This window comes from Eptatretus burgeri, chromosome 8 (genome assembly GCF_056783735.1).
Source record: "Eptatretus burgeri isolate ZD-2024b chromosome 8, Ebu_testis_v1, whole genome shotgun sequence".
NCBI lineage: Eukaryota > Metazoa > Chordata > Myxini > Myxiniformes > Myxinidae > Eptatretus > Eptatretus burgeri.
In genome coordinates, this window is record NC_140968.1 from 105543262 (window position 1) to 105556650 (window position 13389).

Sequence of the window (13389 nt, forward strand, 5' to 3'; positions counted from 1 at the left end):
AGAGGTCGCCAGCCAGCAACAGAACGGTCCGACCTCGGGACGATCCGAGCAGATGCGGAGGAACGAGCGGACTCTTAGAGAGAGCATCAACTCTGAAAGAGCAAAGGCCCGTTCATTCCTCTGAGGCGTCGTCGGATAGGCCCGAACCATCAGACCGCACGGCAGGACCTGGGCCAACCAAGTGGCGCGGCGTCAACTGCCGTGCCAACGAGACAACGAGGGTCGCCCCAGCTAGTCACCACGAGGGTGACAGGTAACCAGCCCAGCCTCTCGGAGCACTTGTGGTCTCCACGGCTCCGTGAACTATAAAGACCCACGAAGTCCAGTTCTACCCCTTGCCTTTCCTGGGGTTTTCTTTGAATGAATATGATGGAGCAGTGTCTGTCAAGTAGTAACTTGTGAAGTGCATGTGTGTAGATAATATCAGCACGGTTGTAGTTCTTTTGTCGTGCTTTTGTTGATTGCATAATTGCATGCGTGTTTGCCTTGCCTGATTGCATACGTGCTTTGTAAATAAATGTCCTTGTGTGAATGTTCACCTGCTCGTTGCATCCTCTTCCCTCAATTGAACTGCCATAATTAAGTTTGGAATATAGTTGGTTCTTAATAACCGATAAGTAATCGGATCCAGCAGGGCTTGGCGATATACACCGCTCGGCAAATCGCAAATGGAGCGAGCTGCTTAGCGGCTCGTTTCCATGCAGGTCGCGTCGAGGTGTAAATCCCCGGCATTTCTGTCTGCGCGCATACTTAGGTAAATCGACAATTCGGCAATCTGACCCTGTCGCGTGCGGACAGAATAGCTGGCTGATTTTCGGCGTGATTAAAGACACACCCGTGGCTGGATTTCAGCATTAATCCGAAAGCTGCGACTCGGTTTGCCCGATTGGTGGGCGAGAGCGGCCATCATTGGCTAAAAGCGGTCGCTCGCACACCGACGGGTGGGAAACTACAACAATATATATATATATATATATATATATATATATATATATATATATATATATATATATATATATATATATATATATATATATATATATATATATATATATATATATATATATATATATATATATATATATATATATATATATATATACATATATATATATATATATATATATATATATATATATATATATATATATATATATATATATATATATATATATATATATATATATATATATATATATATATATATATATATATATATATATATATATATATATATATATATATATATATATATATATATATATATATATATATATATATATATATATATATATATATATATATATATATATATATATATATATATATATATATATATATATATATATATATATATATATATATATATATATATATATATATATATATACATATATATATATATATATATATATATATATATATATATATATATATATATATATATATATACACACACATATATATCTTCTTCTTTCGGCTGCTCCCGTTAGGGGTCGCCACAGCGGATCATCCGTTATGATCCGCATCATGATTTGGCACAGGTTTTACGCCTAATGCCCTTCCTGACGCAACCCTGGTCGCCTCTTACGACACAGGGATATGGTACACCTATTCTAACTCGGGCATATATATATATCTATATATATATATATATATATATATATATATATATATATATATATATATATCTATATATATATATCTATATATATATATATATATATATATATATATATATATATATATATATATATATATATACATATACATATACACATATTGTTACGAATTTGGGAATTCGATTGCACACAACATACAGGTTCCTTTCGTCAGCGATGTCGATAAGTGCTTGTTCCCTCGATAGCTCACCTTTCATTGTTTAAATGTTCAGAAATCGATTAGATGCGCTGCGGATCGATTTAATAGTTAGGGAACGAACAATGGAGACATCCCTCCCCCTCTTCTGCGAAGAGCAAGAAGAACCCTGCCGTCCCTGACTCATGATGTCAACAACTCCCTCCCACCCGTGGCTGAGCGGGGGATGGAGCACGAGGGCATGAGACATGAATCACGCCGTGAGTGAGGGAAGGGCGGAAGAAGAATAAAGAGGAGATCGTCTCTTTTGTTCGGGGGCAGAGTTGGAAGGGCAGTAAGCTTTTTGCTTCGGTAGAGAGTAGTCGTTCAGCAGACCTTCGGGTCCTGTTTGGCTTGGGTTAGGGTTGAGGCCTTCGGAAGCTTTTTGCTTCAGCTGGCTCAGTGAGCTTCGGCTGAGGCCTGGCTCGGGAGGAGGCTTTTTGGAGGCTCTTTGCTTTGATGGTTCCGTGAGCTTCGGCTTCTGCTTGGCTCGGGAAAGCTTTTTGCTTCAAGCTGCCCTGTTTGGAAGGAAGTTAAGCCGGTCGCTCGGCACGAGCTGTGAATGATGGCTTCTTCTTCTTGGTTCGTGGAGCTCTTTGTTCTCCATTTTGGTTCCCGGCTTGGTGCAACTCATCGACCTCTTCTTGGAGGTGGTTCCTCGGGGAAGCGACGCATCGACGGGAAGGATCGGCCCCTCGTCTCACCAGCACGTGTTGAGAAGCGCGGGAGGTAGTTCCTCGGGGAAGCGATGCATCGACGGGAAGGATTGGCACCTCGTCTCACCAGCATGTGTTGAGAAGCGCGGCAGGATTCCCGGGAGCTCAGGAAGGATCGCGGCTCGGCGATTGGATCCAGCTCGCTCTCGCTGGAGCCCGGGTCCGAACAACTTGAAGACCACACGAGGTGGAGAGGTTCGAGATAGGCTCTGGGTTTCAGCTCACCTGTCCTCCGAGCTGGAGCACGTTATTAAAGGCCTCTGCCACCACTTCTTGGGCGTGTGTGTGTGTGTGCGTACGTATGTCTGTGGGCCCATCTAATAAGTAGGAACTGCTGTTAAGTGCAAGTGACTGCACATCGTAAGTAGACGGTTGTAGTTCTTTTGTCGTGCATTTGTTACTTGCATAATTGCATGCGTGTTTTGCCTTGTTTAATTGCATACATGCATTATTATAATAAATGTCCTTGTGTGAATGTAAACCTGTTCGTTGCGTACATTCCCTCATTGAACTGCCCCATCTTGCACTCAAAATATAGTTGGTTTTTAAATAGCCGATAAATAGAATTGGGTCCTGCGAGGTCTGGCGATAATACCCGGTCGGTTATCCTAGAACGGAACGGACCGCTTAAGCGGTTCGTGTCCAAGCATGCCTTTGTCGAGGTACGGTCCCTCGGTAGGTTACCCGCGCGGGAACTTAGGTATATCGATATTCGGCGATTGACGCTATTTCGCGCGGGTAGAATACGGGCTTGGCCGTGGTGGGATTAAAAACCCACCCGTGACTGGTTTCTGGCGTTGTTCCAGAACGTCACGACTGGATTGTCCGTTCGGTGGGCAAAGCGACCGCAATTGGTCAGATGCAGTCGTTCGCACGCCGACGGGCGGGAAATCTACAACACTGGTGTCAGGACGTGGGGTACAGATTCATCCCTCCACACTAAATTAACGGAACCGGATCAAGGGTGTGCGAGGCGACTCTCCGGTTCCATTAAATTCCGAGTTAATATTATTTCCGATACGCAAGATGGCAGTTCAAGGCGAACGGGAGCAGGGGGTAATGAATTTAGAAATGTTAGAAATCATGGCTCAGGGCGAAATGATCATGCAGGACACTCACATTATGAAGGTTGACTATTCCCCGCAAATAAATGCAGAGTCCGCAATGGGCGCAGCGCCGGTGGCCGCGGTGTATGACACCCCCCCTCCCTCCTCCGTCAAAATCCCTCCCCGGCCCCCAGCAAAACCGCGACCGACCGAGGCGATTCGGCTTCGTCGGGGTCGGCTGAGATCAGCCAAGTGGGGGAAATGTTGATGCAGATGATGCAGTCTATAAAAGAGATGAAGGATAACATGGCCACAAAAGATGGCATGAAAACGAATGTGAAACTTATGAAAGAGGAAATGAAAGAAATGCGGGGTGAAATGCAGCGCATGGGGCTGAATCTCCGAGCTGGGCAAAAGGCAATAATGGCGGTTGCGAGGAGCGAAACGCGGGCAGTGAAGCTCAAAATGGCGGCGCCACGTGCTGGAGCAAGCGAGCTGAGGGGGAGTGTGGACTGTGTCGGTCCCGCGGTGGAGGACAAAATAATGCAGGAGACGTGTTGGACGAGACTCGTAACGGCAGAAAGAGAGTGACGGTGACGGCGAGGGAAAAATTAAAAAGGGGAGACCGAATCGTGTAAGACAAGACACGAGGTGACGACGGCATAAATAATAGTGGAGACAAAGGAAACGAACAAGGTGACGGAAATGCAAATCACGGAAACAGAGATACGGGAGATAGAGGACGAATTGGACGGGGTGGAAGAAACTAAAAACGAACACATACACACAAAGGTAGTGGAGGACAATGGGGGTGAGCTGGTGGAATGTGTTGTGACCCGATGCAAGCAGCAGGATGGCCTCCTTCAGGAACGAGGGGAAGGACTGTGCCCCCTTGAGTCGGATCGCGATGAGGAGAGTCCGGTCGAGCCTTGCGAGGTAGAGGGGGCGAGTGCTGTTAACGGGTGCACGTGGAGCTTGGGGGGTTTGGAGGCCCCGGGAACCCTTGTGGTGACGCAAATCCTCAGCGTGGTCGTCCCGGTGAGTGTGGTTATGAGTGTGGCGAAATGCGTGCTGGAAGAAGCACGATGCGTGAGTGAAAAGGTGTTTAAGGGAGAAGTGCCATGTGTGAAAGAAACCGCGTGTGTGAGGTCACGATATGAAAGAGAAATGGCGGTTGGTATGCGAGAGGGCACAACCGCGTGTCCGAGTGCCATGGTGAGGTGTATGAGCGTCGTGGCACGCAGGAGTGTGCGCGTTGAATGGTGACGACGAATGCGACAGATGAGGGGCAAAGGCCGAGTAGCGGCCGTAGCTATTTTGGGAACCGTGCCGGGTTTGCACGGCAGCGCGCGTGGAGTCCGTGCCGTGCAACGCGCAAGGCCGCCACGTGCGCGCCTGCGGGAGTGAAGCCCGGTCCGGAAACTCACGCCGTGGATTAGCCAATCCCGCGGGATGGACAGAAGCTAGGCTGGATATGGATTTGGACCGGATGGGTTCTCCAGGCGAGTGTGTGTGAAGCTCCGACGAGCAGAGCACATGTGCTTGCGTGGGGAACCCCTCGAAACGCGAGGTTTGCTTTGGATGCGCAGGGTGACGTCGTGGCTGCATGGTTGGAATTCGGCAGGAGGGAAATCCCTGCCGGATGGTGCCGTCCGATAAGGGACGAGGTGCGAGAAACGCGAACAGCTGCCATGACGTCACGGGGAAAGAGCGCAGGTTGCGAGTTGCCGCGCTGGTGTACGCATGGAAAAAAAAAAGCAAGCCTCGCTTCGCGTGAACAGGATTCCCTGGGCAAGGGGTGGAAGACCCCGCCGTCTAGGGGGCACAGGAACTACTAGTTAGGGGGATGGGTTAGAGTTAGTTAGATCGGCTTCATGGGGACATGGGTTGTTCCTCATGGAACCCGTGGAATGGATTAGTTAGAGGGATTTCAGTTTAGATTTAGGAAATGGGAATGTTTGGATTTTTTTTTTTTGGAGACATGGACAGACATGGAAATGTGTAGCGGGGACGTAGTTTAGCCACGTAGAGTAGATGGAACGTGCATGAGTTTTAAGGGATGACGAGGGAGCACGAGTTAGTCAGGGGATTTAGTTAGGAAGGATGGCAGTATAGAGTGTTGGTGTGAGTTGTGAAATGGAAAGTGTGTGAGGAATGAGTGTGGGACAGTGGGCCCAAGTGTGTGAGTGGAGCGAATGTGGTATGCGTTGTGCGAATGACTGGTTGGGGGGAGGAGTGATTCCCACCCAAGAGACCCCGGGGTCAGTGTAATGTTAGCTTGTGGGTAATTAAAATTTATTAACAGGAGGTCGTTTTTTTGTTGGTATCGAGAGAAGGCACGAAACCCGTTTGGAGGGGTGCAAGAGTTCATTGACCGGCTGGGAGCGTGGCTGTGGAAAGGTGAGTTTTGTTAAGTGGGCACCCCGGGCACCGGACTAGCCTGCCAGAGTAGGCCAAGGGCCCAAGAGGGGCCGGGATAGTGTAGTGGGCACGGGCGACCCGTCGGAAAAGGACCCGAGGCATCAACACGCCACGTGGGCATCAGAGGGGAGCAATGCCAGAGAGGGCAACCCCCCACGTTGTAGGGAGCAGCTAGGCTCGGAGGCAGCCTGCGGGCCTGTGGGTACCATGGTTAGAGTTCGGCAGAGGGGGAGTTCCTGCCAGTTGAGCCACGCTGCCCAGCCAGGAAATTGTGTGAGGGCACGAATGAAAATTTGAGGGCAAGGCCCAAATTTATATTGGAGACCAACACAGATGACGGGAATCATGGTTTCTAGAACCGATAGTTTTAAAGTGTGAGGCGTTTTTGGAAAGCCCCGGGGTAGTTTCAGGTTAATGAATGTTAGCGTACATAGGAGATGTACCCCTTTGCACCATCCATCCCTTCGCTCGTTGTAGGCCGCTGGACTCACCTTGGGAGATCGCTGAACTCTGAGGAGGCCATTCTGAGGCTTCATTGGGCCTCGAGACAGGACGCTAGTCTCTCCCTATTCCCCTCCAGAGAGGGAACATAGGGGTTGGGAGTAGGCTAGGTAGACATGATAGGCTAGCCGGACAATGACGATAAAGTGGGTTAGGGAGACAATTATAAAAGGGAAATAAAAATAATAAAAATAAAGAGGGGCTAAGTTTTGTTGTGTGGAAAATTAAGGGAGTGGGTATGGACAGAGACATGGAAAGGCGATAGAGTGGAGGGAGACAGTAGGCTAGGTCTGAGCCCGCCTTCAAAGCGGCTGGCACCACCGCATTCCCTCCAAACCTGATGGAACCACACCAGAGGCCGGCCAGCTTCATTGCCGGCCTGTTGTGCTGCAGCCGCCTGTTCTGCATGGACTTGCCTTGCCAGGCCTAGTTTGCCTGCCTCTGCCATGACCCCATGCCTGCTGCCCTTGTTTGCATTTACCCCTGTATCCATCCATCACCATGTGCACCAGGACCATCCAGTTTTGCAATGACTGCCCTGCAGGCAGCCCGTGCATCCATCACGCTCATTTGTGTTTTGCGACCATCTGCAACCATTCCCCTGCATCAATGAACTTCGAAATGACTTTTACCTTCTCCCCTTTCACAGATCACAAGTCCTGGGCAATGGTTAAGTAATGGATAAGTTGAGTGAAAATTGTAAATATGTGGAACCTCACCTGCATGTTTGTTTGTTTTAGCGCGGAAATTTTAGTTAAGTTGTCCGAATGATTCTGTGAGAGTTTGTTTAGTTAGTTACGCAGCGCATTAGGTTATTTATTTTTGGGACACATAAAAAATATCGCACTCAGGGATCCGAAGGTAGAACGTACTCGGGGAAAACTTACACATGCTGGTCACACGAAAATTTAACAACTCGGGACGAGTCTGTAAAAAGGGGAGGGGGTCGTGTTACGAACTTGGGAATTCGATTGCACACAACATACAGGTTCCTTTAGTCAGCTATGTCGATAAGTGCTTGTTCCCTCGATAGCTCACCTTTCATTGTTTAAATGTTCAGAAATCGATTAGATGCGCTGCGGATCGATTTAATAGTTAGGGAACGAACAATGGAGACATCCCTCCCCCTCTTCTGCGAAGAGCAAGAAGAACCCTGCCGTCCCTGACTCATGATGTCAACAACTCCCTCCCACCAGTGGCTGAGCGGGGGATGGAGCACGAGGGCATGAGTCATGAGTCACGCCGGGAGTGGGGGAAGGGCGGGAGAAGAATAAAGAGGAGATCGTCTCTTTTGTTCGGGGGCAGAGTTGGAAGGGCAGTAAGCTTTTTGCTTCGGCAGAGAGTAGTCGTTCAGCAGACCTTCGGGTCCTGTTTGGCTTGGGTTAGGGTTGAGGCCTTCGGAAGCTTTTTCCTCGGCTGGCTCAGTGAGCTTCTGCTGAGGCCTGACTCGGAAAGAGGCTTTTTGGAGGCTCTTTGCTTTGATGGTTCCGTGAGCTTCGGCTTTTGCTTGGCTTGGGAAAGCTTTTTGCTTCAAGCTGCCCTGTTTGGAAGGAAGTTAAGCCGGTCGATCGGCTCGAGCTGCGAGTGGTGGCTTCTTCTTGGTTTGTGGAGCTCTTTGTTCTCCATTTTGGTTCCCGGCTTGGTGCGACTCATCAACCTCTTCTTGGAGGTGGTTCTTCGGGGAAGTGACGCATCGGCGGGAAGGATCGGTGCCTCGTCTCACCAGCACGTGTTGAGAAGCGCGGGAGGATTCGCGGCTCGGCGATTGGATCCAGCTTGCTCTCGCTGGAGCACGGGTCCGAACAACTTGAAGACCACACGAGGTGGAGAGGTTCGAGATAGGCTCTGGGTTTCAGCTCACCTGTCCTCCGAGCTGGAGCTGGTTATTAAAGGCCTCTGCCACCATTTCTTGGGAGTGTGTGTGTGCGTACGTGTGTCTGTGGTCCCGTCTAAGAAGTAGGAACTGCTGTTAAGTGCAAGTGACTGTACATAATAAGTAGACGGTTGTAGTTCTTTCATCGTGCTTTTATTGCTTGTATAATTGCATACGTGTTTTGCCTTGTTAAATTGCATATGTGCTTTATTATAATAAATGTCCTTGTGTGAATGTAAACCTGTTCGTTGCGTCCATTCCCTCGTTGAACTGCCTCATCTTGCACTCGGAATGTCGTTGGTTTTTAAATAGCCAATAAATAGAATCGGGTCCGGCGAGGTCTGGCGATCATACCCGCTCGGTTATCCCAGAACGGAACGGACCGCTTAAGCATTTAGTGTCCAAGCAGTCCTTCGCCGAGGTACGGTCCCTCGGTAGGTTACCCGCGCGGGTACTTAGGTATATCGATATTCGGCGATTGACCCTATTTCGCGCGGGTAGAATACGGACTGGGCCGTGGTGGGATTAAAAACCCACCCGTGACTGGTTTCTGGCGTTGTTCCAGAAAGTCACGACTGGATTGTCCGTTCGGTGGGCGAAGCGACCGCTATTGGTTAGATGCGGTCGTTCGCACGCCGACGGGCTGGAAATCTACAACAATATATACATACATAAACATACATACATATATATATATATATATATATATACATATATGTATATATATATGTATATACATACATATACATATACATATATACATACATATATCTACATACATATATCTACATATACATATATACATACATATATCTACATATACATATATACATACATATATCTACATATACATATATACATACATATATCTACATATACATATATACATACATATATCTACATATACATATATACATACATATATCTACATTTACATATATACATACATATATCTACATATACATACATATATCTACATATACATATATACATACATATATCTACATTTACATATATACATACATATATCGACATATACATATATACATACATATATCTACATTTACAAATATACATACATATATCTACATATACATATATACATACATATATCTACATATACATATATACATACATATATCTACATTTACATATATACATACATATATCTACATATACATATATACATACATATATCTACATATACATATATACATACATATATCTACATATACATATATACATACATATATCTACATATACATATATACATACATATATCTACATATACATATATACATATACATATATACATATACTTATATACATACATATATCTACATATACATATATACATACATATATCTACATATACATATATACATATACATATATACATATACATATACACATACATATATCTACATATACATATATACATATATACATATACATATATACATATACTTATATACATACATATATACATACATATATCTACATATACATATATACATATACATATACATATATACATATACTTATATACATACATATATCTACATATATATATTTATATATATTGATGTTCATGTTTATATATTTGATGCCTCAATTGATTTCCTCAATTGATGCCAATTGAAAGCATGAAATCATGCCACCACAATAAGTAGAAGTATTAAAAAAAAAAAAAACATGGGAGAACAGGCATGAGTAATGCTGATGCCAAATTTTATTTCGCAACCAGGATATTTTACCCTCTCTTGAAACAAATCCAATCCTTGCTTCCCTATATTGCACCACCAATTTGCGATGGGCGGTATAAGTATGTCAGAGCTTTGGTTCTGAGCGAAACCAAGAGTGCAACACAATTAACCTTTTCAAATTCCATGAAATATTATTTAAATTTATAGATGAACTTAAACCATTCCAGTCACTAGGGACGGATACTTTTGCTCGCTTTTCCATCACTTGGGATGGGTACTTTACCTAATACCTCAATAAGCAGAAAGTTCTGTGCTTGAAGCCATGAAACACTGATGGCATAGAACCAACAGCGAGTAGCTTTTAACAACGACCGAGTTATAGGGGGAGAGAATGGCGTTAGGAAGGATGAGGGAAGGGGATTCCCATTTGAAAATATTTCTGGAGAGGACCCAGCACCTACCTATCAAATAGATAGATACCTCAAAATATTACTTCACATGATTCAACAAACAGGTATTGATACAGCAAGTGCTCCGACACAACAATTCTTTAATGCCTTAAGCTCGGGAACATGTTGTGCTCAGATCACTTATGCAACAGGCAATATTACGTGAATAATTGCAACTCGGGAAGCATCTTTACCGTCACCACCGAAGGTGAAGGAGGTGATGTTTTCACCTCTATCTATCAGTTTGTTACTTCCAAAATCGAAGATTTTTCAAGTATATTGGTCAATCGATTTTGTTATTCTGTCTGTCTGTCTGTTTGTCGCCTACAGGTCACAATTCTAAACCGATCGTCATGAAACTTCACCCACCTGGTAGAGTTTGTCATAAGGAAGAGGCCTATTATTTTTGAAGTCAAAAGGTCAAAAGGTCAACATGGGCCAAAGGTCAACAACTTAGCTGAGATCTCTCAATTCCTCAATTTTCATCTGATTGACTTGAAATTTGAAGAGGATTTATATTTCAGATCACTGAATTCAACCACCAATTATTTTGGAGTCCACATCGGCCAAAAGGTCAACATAGGCTGGATTTCTAAAAATTATCAATTTTCATCCGATTCACTTGACATTTAAAGAGGAGTTGCATGTTTGGTCATTTAATTCAACCACCAATTATTTTTGAGGTCAAATTTGTTTTTTGGCATGTGTCGTACTCTGCACAACGTCTTCTTTTTGTTTGTTTGTCTGCTTGTTTGTGTGCAGGATGTCTCAAAATGTTCTGGACGGATTCAGATGGAATTTTGTGGACATGTTGGGTGTGTGACAAGGACGAACTGATTAGATTTTGGTGAAGATCTGGATCCGACAACTGGAATTTTTAAAGTGATTCTTCACCGTTGAGAGATAGGGCCAAAAATGATATGTAGCACAAAATCTCAAAAAGTTGTAGATGTATGGGTGAAACTTGGTGGTCAGATTGGTTGTGTTAAAAGGAAAAATTGATTGAATTTTGGTGAACATCCGAATCCGGATTGAGATCTGAATATTTTTTAAGTGATTCTTCACCATTGAGAGATAGGGCTAAACTAATATATAGCACAATATCTCAAAAAGTTGTGGACGGATTTGGATGAAACTTGGTGGACAGGTTGGGTGTGTGGCAAGGACGAATCGGTTCGATTTTGCTGAAGATCCAAATCCAGATCTGGATACGAGAATTATTTCATTTATAAAGTGATTCATCACCATTGAGAAAAAGGGCCAAAAACAATATAGTACTGTATGTTATGATATTTCATAAATGTATTGGGCGGAACATGTTCTCACGGATCCGGCATTACGTGGCGGAGGTGTACGCTCTACTGAGTGCCCTTCTAGTTGTTTGTTGCATTTCATCAGCAGGAATCATCAGTCGGGGTGGGATTGGGGGCGGTGGGGGAGATGTTGAGGAACATCCAGTGGGTTGGGTGTGTGAATATGATGCTATGATGCCATGTGAAGGTGTGAGACCTTGCCTTGAGCTTGGAGCCATCCAGTTGTAGAAGTGCATTTCCGTCGATGGAGTGGAAGTGAAACTCGGTGACATGTTGCTGCAGGCCAAGATTACTCAGCCATTGCGAGACGTGCTCCGGGGACCAAGCCGCAATGCCCTGCTGCTGCCCATCTGGAATTGCTTCGTCTAGCATCTGCAACAAGAGAAAGAAAGCCACGTCGTCAACATGGCATCTTTATAGGGTTGTGGAAAAGAATGTCAGCTTTTAATTATTAACTCATTTGGTAATTAATTCATGCTGTGCAAATTCTCGTCAATGTCTGCAATTTATAATCATCAACATCTGCAGCTGCTCTGAAATAACCATGTCATTATGATGTTGCAGGACATGGTAATGTGCACGCAAGGAAGCCAAACACAGGACTTCCAGGGAATAAAGTAAATTTGCAGAATTTTATGCACAATTTCAGTCGGAGCTCAATACAGCAGACGACCTTTGTTGGAAAGCAACGCAGAGGTTCCACAAACACATCGTGCTCCATCAGGTGAGGCAATGGCGGAGGTCGTATTTGAAGTCTGTGCAGACGGTGAGAGCACCATTTCTGCTCGAGCTTATAGTCCCAATGAAGTGCCAAAGTGGGCCACAGACAAGTCATTATTTTACTTGTACAGGGTGGCATTCTTGGATATCAGGAGGTATCTTGATTGCTCCCCCCACCTCAATGTCATCCAAATATTTATCGTCCTTGAAGCTCAGCATTTTTGTTGCAGTCCATTCGGAAAGAGGCAAGATGTCCCATGGCATCACCGTCAGTGCCAACTTCCATGAAATGCAATTCCGTTTACGTTTTGGCTCACAAGCTCTCCGACGAGATTGTTGAAGCAGAACCAGATTAGACTCTATGACAAGGAAACTCTTCAAAGAACCAATTTCATCTGATATTCTTTGTGGAATGCAATTATAGGATTATATGATGTCGAGATGGGAACATGTTTATCCATTGTTTGTAGCACCATTTATTGTTTCCAAGACAGTCTTCTGAGCCTGAAGAATCACATCAAGCGATTGGGAGACTGCCTGACAGTCGTGTATACAAGATGCACTCTCATTCCAACATTGCAAGGATCACCCTGCCTGGCTGGCAAGACCTCGACATCACGTTCTCCTTCCATGATTGAAAATACGCCAAAATGACCAAATGGTGTGAAGAGTCGCAATGGTCTTAAGACGAAGGTCGAAAGGTGCATTCAAGTGATGCTCGAGTGGCAAGCGCACGACTGAAGATGCGATATGGATGAGCTTCGAAACTTTGAAACCCTGACCTCCG

The 13389-nt window shown here is 44.8% G+C and overlaps 1 protein-coding gene across 3 annotated transcripts in view; it reads right to left on the reverse strand.

The window, feature by feature from the left end:
* Nucleotides 1-13389, reverse strand: part of LOC147022485 (neurabin-2-like) — a 262931-nt gene that overhangs the window by 9416 nt on the left and 240126 nt on the right. For all 3 annotated transcript variants that reach the window (XM_085893427.1, XM_085893426.1, XM_085893425.1), the window contains one exon: nt 12084-12254. In XM_085893427.1, the coding sequence (XP_085749553.1) occupies nt 12084-12254 (171 nt within the window). The remainder of the gene's footprint in view (nt 1-12083; nt 12255-13389) is intronic.